This window comes from Mustela nivalis (assembly GCF_964662115.1).
Source record: "Mustela nivalis genome assembly, chromosome: 9".
In the NCBI taxonomy this organism is placed as follows: domain Eukaryota; kingdom Metazoa; phylum Chordata; class Mammalia; order Carnivora; family Mustelidae; genus Mustela; species Mustela nivalis.
Window position 1 is genome coordinate 51533864 of NC_139028.1, and position 12096 is coordinate 51545959.

Sequence of the window (12096 nt, forward strand, 5' to 3'; positions counted from 1 at the left end):
ACATGGTACTAAACAATGAATGTGTCAGGCAGGAAATAAAAGGAGAAATTAGAAATACATGGGAACAAACGAAAATGACAAACAACAGTACAAAATCTCTGGGATGCAGCAAAAGCCATTCTAAGAGGGAAGTTTATAGCAATACAAGCCTACCTCAAGAAACAAGAAAAATCTCAAATAAATAACCTAACCTTACAACTAAAGGAGCTAGAAAAAGAAGAACAAAGAAAACCCAAACCCAGCAGAAGGAAGAAAATAATATCAGAACAGAAATAAATGATATGAAAACTAAAAACAAAACAAAACAAACAAACAAACAAAAAAAAAAAAACACAGTAGAACAGGTCACTGAAACCAGGGGAATGATTCTTTGAAAAGATCAGCACAACTGGTATGAGCCAGACTCATAACAGGATGGAGGGAGGGGGAATGGGACTCAAACAAAATCACAAATGGAAGAAGAGAAATAACAACTGACACTACAGAAATGCAAAAGATTGTAAGAGAATATTATGAAAAATTATATGCCAACAAATTGGGCAACCTAAAAGAAATGGAAACATTTCTAGAAATATGCAACATACCAAAACTGAAGCAGGAAGAAATAAAAAATAGATTGATTACCAGCAGTAAAATTAAATCAATAATCAGAAAACTCCCAACTAACAAAAGTCCAGGACCAGAGAGCTTCACGGGTAAATTCTACCAAATATTTAGAGTTAATATCTAGTCTTCTTAAATTTTTCCCAAAAAAAAAAAAAAAATAGAAGAGGAAGAAACTTCCAAATTTATTCTGCAAGGCCAGGATTACCCTGATACAGAAACCAGATAACCAGATAAAGTCACCACAAAAAAGAGAACCACAGGCCAGTATTTCTGATGAACACAGATGCAAAAATTCTCAACAAATTATTGGCAAACCAAATCCAACCACACATTAAGAATCATTCACAACAATGCAACCACTCTGTAAAAACAGTGTGGAGGTTCCTCAAAAAACTGAAAATAGGGCGCCTGGGTGGCTCAGTGGGTTAAGCCGCTGCCTTCGGCTCAGGTCATGATCTCGGGGTCCTAGGATCGAGTCCCGCATCGGGCTCTCTGCTCAGCCAGGAGCCTGCTTCTCTCTCTCTCTGCCTGCCTCTCTGTCTACTTGTGATCTCTGTCTGTCAAATAAACAAATAAAATCTTTAAGAAAAAATAAAACTGAAAATAGAGCTACCCTATGACCCAGCGATTGCACTACTGGGTATATATCCTAAAGATACAAACGTGGTGCTCTGAAGGGGCACGTGCACCCGAATGTTTATAGCAGCAATGTCCACAATAGCCAAACTATGGTAAGAACCTATATGTCCAACAACAGATGAATGGATAAAGAAGATGTGGTATATATATACAATGGAATACTATGCAGCCATCAAAAGAAATGAAATCTTGCCATTTGCGATGACGTGGATGGAACTAGAGGGTATTATGCTTAGTGAAATAAGTCAATCAGAGAAAGACAACTATCATATGATCTCCCTGATATGAGGAAGTGGAGATGCAATGTGGGGGGCTTGGGGGGTAGGAAAAGAAAAACAAGATGGGATTGGGAGGGAGACAAACCATAAAAGACTCAATCTCAAAAAACAGACTGAGGGTTGCTGGAGGGAGGCGGGACAGGAGAGGGTGGTGGGGTTATGGACATTGGGGAGGATGTGTGCTATGATGAGTGCTATGAAATGTGTAAACCTGGCAATGCACAGACCTATACCCCAGGGGATAAAAATACATTATATGTTTATTAAAAAATTTTAAAACTGAATTTAAAAAAACCACTCACCACAGTCAAGCAGGATTTATTCCTGGATGCAAGGAGGGTTCAATATTTGCAAATCAATCCATGTGATACATCACATCAATAAGAAAAAAGATAAAAACCATGATTATTTCAGTAGTTATGCAGAAAAAGCTGTTGACAAAGTACAACATTCATTTATAATTTTTAAAAAACCAACAAACTAAACTTAGAGGGAATATACCTCAACATAATAAAGGCCAAATATGAAAACCCACAGCTAACAGCATACTCAGTTGGGGGGAAACTGAGAACTCTTCCCCCAAGGTCAGGAATATGACAAGAATGTCCAGTCTCACCACTTTTATTCAACATAGTCCTAGCCACAGCCATCAGACAAGAAGAAGAAATAAAAGGCAAACATTTTGGTAAGGAAGAAGTAAAACTTCCACTATTGGCAGATGACATGGTACTAGATGTAGAAAACCCTAAAGACTCCACCAAGAAAATACCAGAACCTAATAAATGAATTCAGTGAAGTCCTCGAATACAAAAACAATGTACAGAAATCTGTAGCATTTCGGTTGCTAATGAAGCAACCGAAACAGAAATTAAGAAAACAATCCCATTTACAACTGCACTAAAAAGAATAAAACACCTAAGGGTAAACTTAACGCCAAGAGATGAAAGACCTATACTCTGAAAACTATAAAACATTGATGGAAGAAACTGAGGACAACAGAAAGAAATGGAAAGACATTCCATATCATGGATTGGAGGAACATATTGTTGAAATGTTTATAGTACCCAAAGCCATCTACAGATTTAATGCATTCCCTATCAAAATATCAGCAACGTTTTTTATAGAACTAGAAAAAACAATCCTAAAATTTGTAGGGAATCCTAAATTACAGAACTAGAAAAAGCAATCCTAAATTTTTACAGAACTAGAAAAAAACAATCCTAAAATAGCCAAAACAATCTTAAAAAAAAAAAACAACTGAAGGTATCACAATTCCAGACTTCAAGATATACAAAGCTATAGTAATCAAAACAGTATGTATGGTACTGGCAAAAAAAGAAAAAAGAAAAATAGACACATCAATAAAATAGAACAGAAAGACCATTAATAAACCCACAATTACATAATCAGATAATCTTCCACAATGCAGGTAAGAATGTCCAGTGGGAAAAAGACAGTCTCATCAACAAATGGTGTTGGGAAAACTGGACAGCCACATACAAAAGAATGAAACTGGACCACGTCCTTATACCATACACAAAAATAATCCCCAAATATAATAAGAATCTAAGCGTCAGACCTGAAACCATAAAAATCCTAGAAGATAATACAGACAGTAATTTCTCTAACATCAATCAAAGCCACTTCTTTCTAGATATGTCTCCTGAGGCAAGAGAAACAAAAGCAAAAAATAAAGTCTTAAGACTAGATCAAAATGAAAAGCTTCTGCACAGCAGAAGAAACAACCAACAAAACTAAAAGACAACCTATGGGAGAATGGGAGATGGTATGTGCAAATGACCTATCTGATAAAGGGTTAGTATCCAAAATACATGAAGAACTTATACAACTTAACACCAAAAAATGAATAAATAACCAAGTAAAAAATGGGAAGAAGAAATGAACTGACATTTCTCCAAAGAAGACACACAGATGACCAACAGACACATGAAAAGATGTTCAACATCACTCATCTTCAAAGCAAGGCAAATCAAAACCACAATGAGATATCACCTCACACCCATCAGAATCATTAAGATTAAAAACTCAAGAAACAAGTGCTGGCGAGGACGCGGAGAAAGGAACCTTAGGGCACTGTTGGTGGGAATGCAAACTGGTGCAGTCACTGTGGAAGACAGTATGGAGGTTCCTCAAAAAATTAAAAACAGAACTACCTAATGACCCAGTCATCACACTACTGAGTATCTATCCAAAAAAGATGAAAACACTAATTCAAAAGGATACACGCACCTCCATATTTATTGCAGTGTTCTTTACAGCAGCCGTATTATGGAAGCAGCCCAAGTATCCATCGGTAGATGGTGTGGTCTGCATACACAGTGCAGTATTATTCAGCCACAGGAAAAAAAAGAAAGAAAGCTTGCTGTTGGCAACAACATGGATGGAGCAAAAGAGTATGACACTCAGCAAAAGAAGCCAGTCAAAGAAAGACAAATACCACACGATTTCACTCATGTGGAATTTAAGGAACAAAACAAGTGAACAAAGGGGTAAAAAAGAGACAAACCAAAGAACAGACTCTTAACTACAGAGAACAAACTGGTGGTTACCAGAGCGGAGGTGGGGAGGGGGGGTGGGTATGTGAAATAGGTGAAAGGGATTAAGAGTACAGTTATCTTGATGAGCTCTGAGTAATGGATAGAATTGTTTAATCAGCGCGTTATCTGAAACTAATATAACACTGCATGTTAATGACACAGGAATTAAAAAATAAATTTAAAAGTAAAATATAAAAAGTATGATAAAAATTTACTCCTGAAAAACTAAGTTTAACATGAAAACTCTGAACAAAGGTATTTATTTCTAATTCTTGCCTTATTTTTACCTCAGAGTAGTGTTGCTTAAAGGTCAAGTATGTGTGTGTGTGTGTGTGTGTGTGTGTGTGTGTGTGTGTGTGAGAGAGAGAGAGAGAGAGAGAGAGAGAGAGAGAGAAAGACAGAAAGAACATGCATCCATTGCTTTGTTGTCTGACCTTTTCAGCATTTTAGCTCCAGGCCAGTCGTGGGGCAACACTGGGTGTCTTGTGAGGATTATATATAGCAAAATGTCACCAGCAACCAAAGACATTCTGTCCCTCTCTCAAACCAAATACTTGAAATTCACACCCTGGAAAAAAAAATCCACAGTAAATTTTGGCTCAGCAAGAATAGCATTAGGTTTGTGCACAGTGGGTTTTCTTTTTCAGTTTTTTCCACTGTATAGAAGCAGGGGAGCCGGATGGTGGGTCTGGAGAGACAGCGAGCCCCTCTCCTCACTCCAAATAGCCCTTGCTCTGTGACTGTGAGGGAGAATTGTTGCCAAGAGGACATGTGTGTTTCGCACGTCACAAGTAAAAATCACCCCAGTTTTCATGCTCATAAGAGCCCACGGCAGTTGCCCGGGCAGACATCACTGTGCCCAATGACAGATGGAAAACTGAGGCAGAAGTGACAGGAGTGAAGTGACAGGTGTCAGACCACTCGGAGCCAGGTCAGGCACACCAACCTGCTGTGAGGAGTGAAGTGACAGGTGTCAGACCACTCGGAGTCAGGTCAGGCACACCAACCTGCTGACCCATGCCCAGCACTGTTAGTACCTTGACCATGGAAGTCACAGTCTCTTCATGTCTGCCCCTGTCACATGAACCCACCTCCAGTCCTCCCCACAACAGCTTCAACTCACTAAGATTCTGGAAGGACGGTGGAAGGAGAAGTATTTACCTGCCGCTGGATTTCTATCGTGCACAAAATTAGGACGTTGAAAAAGAAGCTTCTGGGCTAATTCAGTACTATGCACCCCTCATAGCCACCAGCCTCATTGGAAGCATGCCCCCAGTAGCACAGGGAGGCCCCCAGCTGCGTGCCCCAGCTGGCAGGAGGCATAAATCTTTCCAGGCCCCACATTAGTCCTAAGCCTCTGGTTCACACCAAGTGGGGAGTGGCAGACCCCTTCTCTCTATCCCTTGCCCAAGCACTCCTGGCTGATAAATCAGGGCACTTTTTCTCAATGAACGTGAACTCAGATACTGTTAGACACAAATGGATCGATGTATGTATGTCTATGTATTAGGTAATTTCTAATAATTTGTGCCATGCTTGTTTCCAATAAAAGGCACGAAAATCTCACAATGAGGATCAAGAGCAAGAATGGAGTTGGGGGACGGGTGTGTGCAGAAGGGCAGGCTGAGGTTGCCCACAGCACAGGAGCAGAAAACCAAGTGCTCAGCAGTCTCACAGCATCAGCAGGAAGAATGGGTTATGGATACAGTGGCTTTGTAGGACATACGGATTTTTCCCTGACCCTGAAGTCTAAGAGTCAACTGTAGGATAGATTTTGTTATTAAGCTGCTATCAAGCAGCTTAATAGGCAAGGCCTTCACCCACAAAGGCAGGATTTCTCAGAACTTCTGGATGGTCAGAATCCAATCTGGGGGTGGTCATGACCACACAATGTATACGTGTATCACAGTATCCCACTGCACAGCTTAAACAGATGATTGTTACTTGTCAATTCTACCACAATAAAGGTGGAGGGCATTAAGGCACATTCCCGAGCCCTGCCCCAAACTCCCCGAGTGAGAAGCTCTGGCAGATGATCCTGGGCTCTGTACTTCGAATAAGGTCACGAACTGTTTCAAGTGTCCCTATAAGTTGGCCAACACCCCTATTAAAGGGTGGGGAGATGACAGTGGCTTCATGTAGTGGCCTTTGCCAGCCTTCCTGCATCTGAGCGAGGACACAATGCCTGAACCCGGCAGAGTCTCTAGTGGAGGAGCTCCAGGTCTCAGACCTGGAGAAACACCTGCAGGCTGCAGAGCTCTCCAGGCCCCAGTGGTTGGGATGTTGGGGTCTCTGCATACACTTGGGTGGGAGTGATCTTGCTCCTGGGATTTCAGATGGCTGCAGGCCCCCAGAAGGGCAGGCCCCATTTCAGTCTTTCCATCACACGCCAAGATCTGCCATCCATAGCCCATGCTAGCCGCAGCCTACATTAGAGTCAGGGATGGGGGCTCAGAGGACCACCAGGCCTGGCGTTCCTGCTCTCTCCAGTTCTGATCCTCATCCATAATGGGGCAGGTAGAACCCAGGGGTCCAGGAGCCAGCCAGATGGCAAAGAACCCCAGTCCAGGAGCCAGCCCCACTACCTCTTGTCCAGTGCCTGCTCACTCCCCAGGGCAGGCTGGGATCTGCCAGGGACTGGCTGTGGGGAGGCAATCACAAATTCTTCCCTTTCCCCGCCCACAGGTTTGGAATAAATTGCCTCATCCAGTTCGAGGACTTTGCCAATGCCAATGCCTTCCGTCTGCTCCACAAATACCGCAACAAGTACTGCATGTTCAACGATGACATCCAAGGTAAGGCTCGCCCCGCCTCACAAAGCCACTGAGGACTAAGGCCTCCCCAACAGGCCGCCCTGGGTGCCAGAGTGGGGGCACTTCCCCCCGCTCACCTGCTGCCAGCCACTGGGGAAGAAAGAGCCTTCGTGTTGGGGTCAGCTCCCACTTGGCTAATTCTTAGCTCTCTGACTATGGAAAAGTCCCTTTGCTGGGCCTCAGTTTCCTCACCAACAAGTGATAGGATTACTGCTTCAGAGCAAAGTCAGAATTACGTGATTCCCTAACTGAGAGAAAGACTCCCCAAGGCTGCCATTTTCTAGCCAGTTGAACTTGGGCTAATCACATCTCTGAGCTGTAGTTGTGTCATCTAGTCATTGGGAATGGTAAGAACTGTCTTGGAAGATTATTATGAAAATTTTAAGAGCTATATAGAGCTATAGAATTTCAAATTCCATACATTTCAATGTATAGAAAGTACTGGTACGTAGGACTCATGAGAACACAGCATCAGTCCCCATAACAATGGCCTTTCCCAGCCACAGTAACTCACCCTTGGATTTCCCGAACTCTAGGTATAGCCCTTCAGGGAATCACAAGAGTCCCTTCTCCTAGCTTGGCTGGCATATATGCTACTCAGAATGATAACTATGAAAGACATTGACACCAGGGCGCCAGGGCACTCCAGAAGCCAAAGAGAAGCATCTTCTAGTTCAGGGTCAACCAGGTTACCTGTTCTATGGCCCAAAATATCTGAAGGCACTTGCTTCTTGCTTGGAGATGCCAATATGTGAACCTGGAGGGGAGGGGGGGGGCGCTCACACATCCATCTCTCCTGATCCAGACCCTCTCAGTAAGAACTTTGGGAAATCTTCTCAGTATTTTTTAAGTTTAGGAGAAACTTCAGGATGTACAGATTATTATTTAACAAATGATGTTTGGCAAGCAAAATCTTTCAAAAACAAAGATGTATGTCAGAACAAGAACAAGCTGGTGGAGGACAGGTGTTGGTCCTTGGGAATAAAAGATTTGCCAACACTTCCTTTTTGCAGATGAGACCCAAAAAGGTCACAACTTTTCATCACATCAGTTAGGTTGACACCCAGGAGAATTCAAACCCACATAGTAATAGCTAAGGTTTAGAGCTGAATATTTATTGTACATCCAGCACTGTTCTAAGCACTTTACACCTTTAATCCTATGAGATTTTATCATCTCTGTCTCAGGGATGAAAAAACTGAGGCACAGAGAAAATAAGAAGCTTACATGGAAAGTGTAGTGTTGAAATTGGGACTCTAAGTTCATAATCACTCGCCACACTGTTCTGAGACCTTACACTATTACAGAACCAAAGGCCCCTTCCTTTCCTGTGACCCACATTAAGGGCTAAAGAAATGTGATAAATGGCGCTTTTTTTATCGGTCATAAATTTTCAAGAGGCAGGATAGTACAGTTAAGCATATTATTAGACAATTAAGATCAAAATATATGACTTCAGCACTTGGAAGCATGGGTAGCCAGAGAGGGGAGTCCCCGTTAGGGAAGTTGACCCATGGCAACCCCTGCCCGCTCAGGGGATGCTGTCCCCCCAGATGTCTGGGCCCGGGCCAGGCACTGGCCGCCAGCCCAGCCTCACCCAGAAAGTGGGGTGCTCTGTATGGACAGAGCAGCCCATTCACTCCCTGCCCGCCTGCCCGACACCTGCCTGTTAGCCCAGGGGGCAGGGGTGGGACGGTGGCCCTCGAGGAAACAACTGCTGGCTGGCCCCTGACCGATTCCCCGCCGCGGCCCTCACTCGTGAGTCAGCAGTAGGACAGCCGTCCCCCTGGGCCCACGAGGCTGCCGAGGTCAGAAGGGGGAAGTGGAAAACAATTCCGCGGGGGCCGCACACCTGGTGCCCTCCAGATGTGTTCAGTCACGTGTGTACATCCTCACAAACACGGGCACAGGCACACATCCAGGCCCTGCCACCCCTCTGCCTCCACTGCCCCCACCGCTGCCAGAGAGCCCCGCTAGGATGGAACTAGGGCTGTCCACTCCCCAGTCACAAGCACATTTGCATTCTCCCACCCCCGCCCCAGAAGCATAAGGCCCCCCCTTACACCCGCACCAACCTCTCTCACCTCTGACCTCCTTCCCTGTCTGTTCTCTCTCCACATGGAAGTTCTGCTCCTCAGTCCTTCCCCATCATCGTCCCCCAAGGAACCCCTGCTTGGCGTCCACCACCCAGTGGCACCCAGTCCACCACCCAGTGGCACCCAGTCCACCACCCAGTCCACCACCTTCCCTGTCCCAGGGAAGACCTCACATCGGCATTTGCTCCCGCATTCTGACGTGGGTCCCCACCGGGAGTTCCCGTGGTGCCCGGTTAGTGCTCTTACCTCACTGCACCCCAAACACTCACACTGAATCGTCTGTCTCCCCAGGAGACGATAAGCTGCCCGAGGCAGAGACCACGTCACTCGTTCTCATTCCCCAGTTCCCAGCACGGTGTCCAGCCCATCGGAGCTGCTTCGTAAGGAGCTGGGAGAGAGAGTGAACCAATGCGGTCTACACGCACACGGACCTCCTCAGAAGCCCACCCGCAGCTCCGGTTGGCGGGTCGAGCTCAGACACCTGCCCCTGCAGCCTCTCTCTGTGCAGGTCCCCATGCAGGCTCAGAGGCAGACATAACTCCACATGTGCACCCTCACGCACGCACACACACATGTGTAGCATTTTTAATTAAATCAGTTCACCGGTTTTGTTTCCTGTCTATAGCCAGTTCCAGCAGACTGCCTTTTGCTCCCAGGCAAGCCAGGTGGGAAAGTTTTCCGGGCCCCACAGCAGACCGCAGAGGAATTTCCCATTCTTTTCTCAGATATTATAGACTGAAGTCATGAATCTAAAATGCGTAGCAAGAACTAACAAATAGTTCCAGAATGTCAGGACCCCTGTAATATCAAGTCTTTGATCAGGACAGCCTGACCGCGTAAGTGACAACTGTGAACAGACGGGCAGAGGAGCACGCCCCCCCCTTCCTTCAAGAATAGACTCGTCCCACCTGCTGGCAGAGCTGTCGGCTGCATCAGGCAGAAAGTCTCAGCCAGAGAGAGCCGCCTCGCCCACAGTCCTGCCTGCCGAAGATGCCCTCACATAGGGATGAGGGAATAGAAAAGCCCAACCATTGTGGCCTAGTGCAGGACAGTGCGGAGGGGACATCTGAACTCCAGAGCTCCCCATGGGGTCAGCTGAGGCTTTAAGGACTACCTACAGCCCCGCTTCTCCTCTGCCCCATCCTGCTCCCCCAAGCCCCTTCCAGAGGTGCTGATCCCAAGGGCATTTCTTGGTAACCTCCAGAACACTCCATATGGCTCAGAATCTGCTTCCCAGGGAGCCCAACCTATGCAAAGTGATAACATTTTGCATGCACACAGGACTTTGGATGTGAAAAGTGTTTTTCGTCCACAGTATCTCACAACTTCCTCAGATTAGCTCCTCTCCCTTCAGGGAGGAAGACATTGCGGTCTCATGTCACTGAAGAAACTGAAGTTCAAGGATTACCTTTTGCTCCCGGTCACATAGCCAGAGAGGCACAAGGTGGGACTAGAACCTAGTTATTCCGACTCGGCTTCTCCTTCTGTCTCCATGACACCGGGGTGTCTGTTCCCCCAGGGGCATGGGGCAGGGCAGCAAGTCCTCTTGCTAAGGATTAAATTCCAGATGCAGAAGTGGGGCTGTCCCTGATCCCCAGCAGCCTGCTGCTCCCATCTTCCCCATCCCTCCTCCAACTCCCCCAGTTTACAGACCAGAGAGGAGGCCCAGAGAGCAGAAGGGGCTTGTCGCCATCACCGGCTGGTTACTGACGGGTCCGGGACCAGAGGCCTATGATGTGTGTTCTCAGTGCTAAGTGGGCAATTAGGAGATGGGCGAGGGATTCCAGGACTCGTGGGACAACACGGACGAGTAAGCTCATGCTAGGATCGGCCCCTGTTACCTCCAAATACAAAGTGAAGAGAAGTGAGACCTAAAGCCATATGGCCATGCTCAAAAATAGAGAAGGAACATCCGGTGCAGAATTGAAGAGGGTTGAGAGAGAGGAGGAGGGAGGGAAGAAAAGAGGAAGGCATGACAGGGGCAAACAGACAAGAGGAACAAATCGCATGTGGTTGCTGGGGCCAGGCCCAGCCCACCCCAGCAGGACTCATTGTCAGACTCTGCCCAGAACCCCACACGTGGTAGGGACTGGAACCCAGCTGCCCACGTAAAAATGAGACTGGGGCCACACTGCCTGCTCTGAATACCAGCCCTGCCTCCCCTCCTTGGTAGAACAAGGAGGCTTCAGGATCCCACCAGACTGCACTCTGAGAGGGCAGAGCATACCAGGGGCTGACCAGGAGCTCTAGTACCTAATCTGGATGGTGTCCTGGCCAGTGCTGCTGTCCCACATGCTTGGGCTTCCCTGACCCCACAGGGCCGTCTGCAGGGCAGGACCTCAGGAACCCGAGGGCTGGAAGGGTCAGGCATTCCCCAGGGCTGCCAGCGGACTCCTCTGCCCCCACCCCGGTTGACTCCGAAAGCCTCTGCCACCCCAGGCTGGTTCTGTGAGCCAAGCTGCTCACGCACTGACCTATGGCCAGCAGTGTCTGCAGGCATTTTGGAAAAGGCAGGGGCTCGGGGGACTTGTTTCATCTGGGCCCAGAGAAGCATCCCGTCTTAGGGGAGGGGAGAGAGACCCAGAAGGGGACCAGCAACAGCAATGGTCATGCTGGGGGACAGGCCAGCTGTATCCTTTCCCAGGAGCCAAATGCAGGATGCTGCTGGCCTAGTGACCTTGGCCCTCCAGCCCCCGCTGCGAGCTGTGCACACCGTGTGCACAGGGCCAGGAAAGTCGAGCTGGCTTGTCTGTTCCCCAGCATCCGCCCACCCCGCCAGCCTGCCCTGGACCTGCACTGCTGCTGAGTCCGACCACATCCCCGGGGCCAAAGGGCCATCAGGCTGCCACGTGGTAGGTCAGACCCCTGTCACCCTTTCACGCTTTCAAGTTTTATTTAATCTGTGCGCCAGAGCGCTTAACACTCAGACCTTGGCTTGAGACAAGCCGAGGTCTGCATCCCCATTTTTCTGCTTTCTGCTTTGGCCAAGTAGCTTAAATCCTCACAGCCTTCTTCTCTTTATCTGCAAAATGGACACAACAGTGTAAACAGCCAGGATGGACAGAATGACCATGATGCTTTTTACAAAGCCGTTATCTCTTCTGGG

At 46.9% G+C, this 12096-nt stretch overlaps 1 protein-coding gene across 3 annotated transcripts in view; it reads left to right on the forward strand.

Moving 5' to 3' along the window:
• ME3 (malic enzyme 3) overlaps window positions 1-12096 on the forward strand; it is a 219662-nt gene that overhangs the window by 189962 nt on the left and 17604 nt on the right. For all 3 annotated transcript variants that reach the window (XM_082749016.1, XM_082749015.1, XM_082749017.1), the window contains exon 8: window positions 6767-6876. In XM_082749016.1, the coding sequence (XP_082605142.1) occupies window positions 6767-6876 (110 nt within the window). The remainder of the gene's footprint in view (window positions 1-6766; window positions 6877-12096) is intronic.